The sequence below is a fragment of the Eurypyga helias genome, unplaced genomic scaffold, assembly GCF_000690775.1.
Source record: "Eurypyga helias isolate BGI_N326 unplaced genomic scaffold, ASM69077v1 scaffold23109, whole genome shotgun sequence".
Taxonomy (NCBI): Eukaryota; Metazoa; Chordata; class Aves; order Eurypygiformes; family Eurypygidae; genus Eurypyga; species Eurypyga helias.
In genome coordinates, this window is record NW_010272993.1 from 3,027 (window position 1) to 4,250 (window position 1,224).

A 1,224-nucleotide genomic window follows, 5' to 3' on the forward strand; every position below is an offset into this window, starting at 1 on the left:
AAGCGGAGGAGCGAGTGTCCACCCAGCACGGCTGCTCCTGGCCTGCCTTTCTCCCTCGCAGGGAGAGGATGCATGGGCACAGCCCTGACTGGTTGCTCTCCAGAGGCAGGAATTGGATGTTGGGAATGGGCAGCCCTCTGGGGAGAGGTTGGTTTGGGATGTTGTGGTTTTGGGGTCTCCACGGTCACCCACTCCCTGCTCTTTTCCCTGCAGGAGCATGGCATCCCCACTGACATGGGGTACGCTGTGGCCCCCCACCACTCGGGCGTGTACCCCGTCCACGTGCAGTTGTACGAAGCTTGGAAGCAGGTCTGGTCAATCCGAGTGACGAGCACGGAGGAGTACCCCCACCTGAAACCCGCCCGCTATCGCCGCGGCTTCGTCCACAATGGCATCATGGTGGGTGGATGGGCCTTGTCTCCGCTGCTTCCCTCCTCCTGCCCCCCCCAAGCCCAGGACCTTGGCGGGGGGTGTCTGGGCAGCCCGATTTCTTCAGTTTGTGGGGGCTGGGCCCTCAGCTTATCCCGTGGAGGGGGAAACTGGTGTGAGGGCAGTTTTTGACTTCCCCATATGTCTATTCCATCTGGATTCAAGTCGAGGGTGGTGAGGGGCTGTGGGGCTGGTCCTGACCTCTGAGGGGTTGAGGACCCCTTTTTGTCTGGGAGGAGCAGACACAGCCCTGATGCCTGGCGGAGGCCGTGTGGCCGTTCCATTGCCCTGGCTCCTCTGCCGGCTCCATCCATGCCGTTCTCCTGCCCCAGGTACTCCCCCGGCAGACCTGCGGCCTCTTCACGCACACCATCTTCTACAACGAGTACCCCGGTGGCTCCAGCGAGCTGGACAAAATCATCAACGGGGGAGAACTGTTCCTCACCGTGCTCCTCAACCCCGTGAGTACCGCCGGCCGGCCGCCCAGGGACAGGCGGACAGGCGTCTCCCGCAGAGCTGTCCCCCGGTGCTGCTCTGGGGGATGTCACCCGTGTCCTCAGCCGGGGATGGCTGCGGGGGGAGGCTCCGCTAACCCCTGCTCTGTCCTTCAGATCAGCATCTTCATGACTCATCTGTCTAATTACGGCAACGACCGCCTGGGCTTGTACACCTTCAAGCACCTGGTCCGCTTCCTCAACTCCTGGACCAACTTGAAGCTGCAGACGTTGCCTCCCGTGCAGCTGGCACAGAAATACTTCCAGATCTTCTCCGAGGAGAAGGACCCGCTGTGGCAGG

At 62.3% G+C, this 1,224-nt stretch overlaps 1 protein-coding gene across 1 annotated transcript in view; it reads left to right on the forward strand.

Annotated features, from left to right (window-relative positions):
- The window catches only part of NDST1 (N-deacetylase/N-sulfotransferase (heparan glucosaminyl) 1), a 6,768-nt gene that overhangs the window by 2,840 nt on the left and 2,704 nt on the right, over positions 1-1,224 (forward strand). The window contains 3 exon segments of the mRNA XM_010159328.1: positions 214-399; positions 762-890; positions 1,041-1,220. Of these exon segments, the coding sequence (XP_010157630.1) occupies positions 214-399; positions 762-890; positions 1,041-1,220 (495 nt within the window).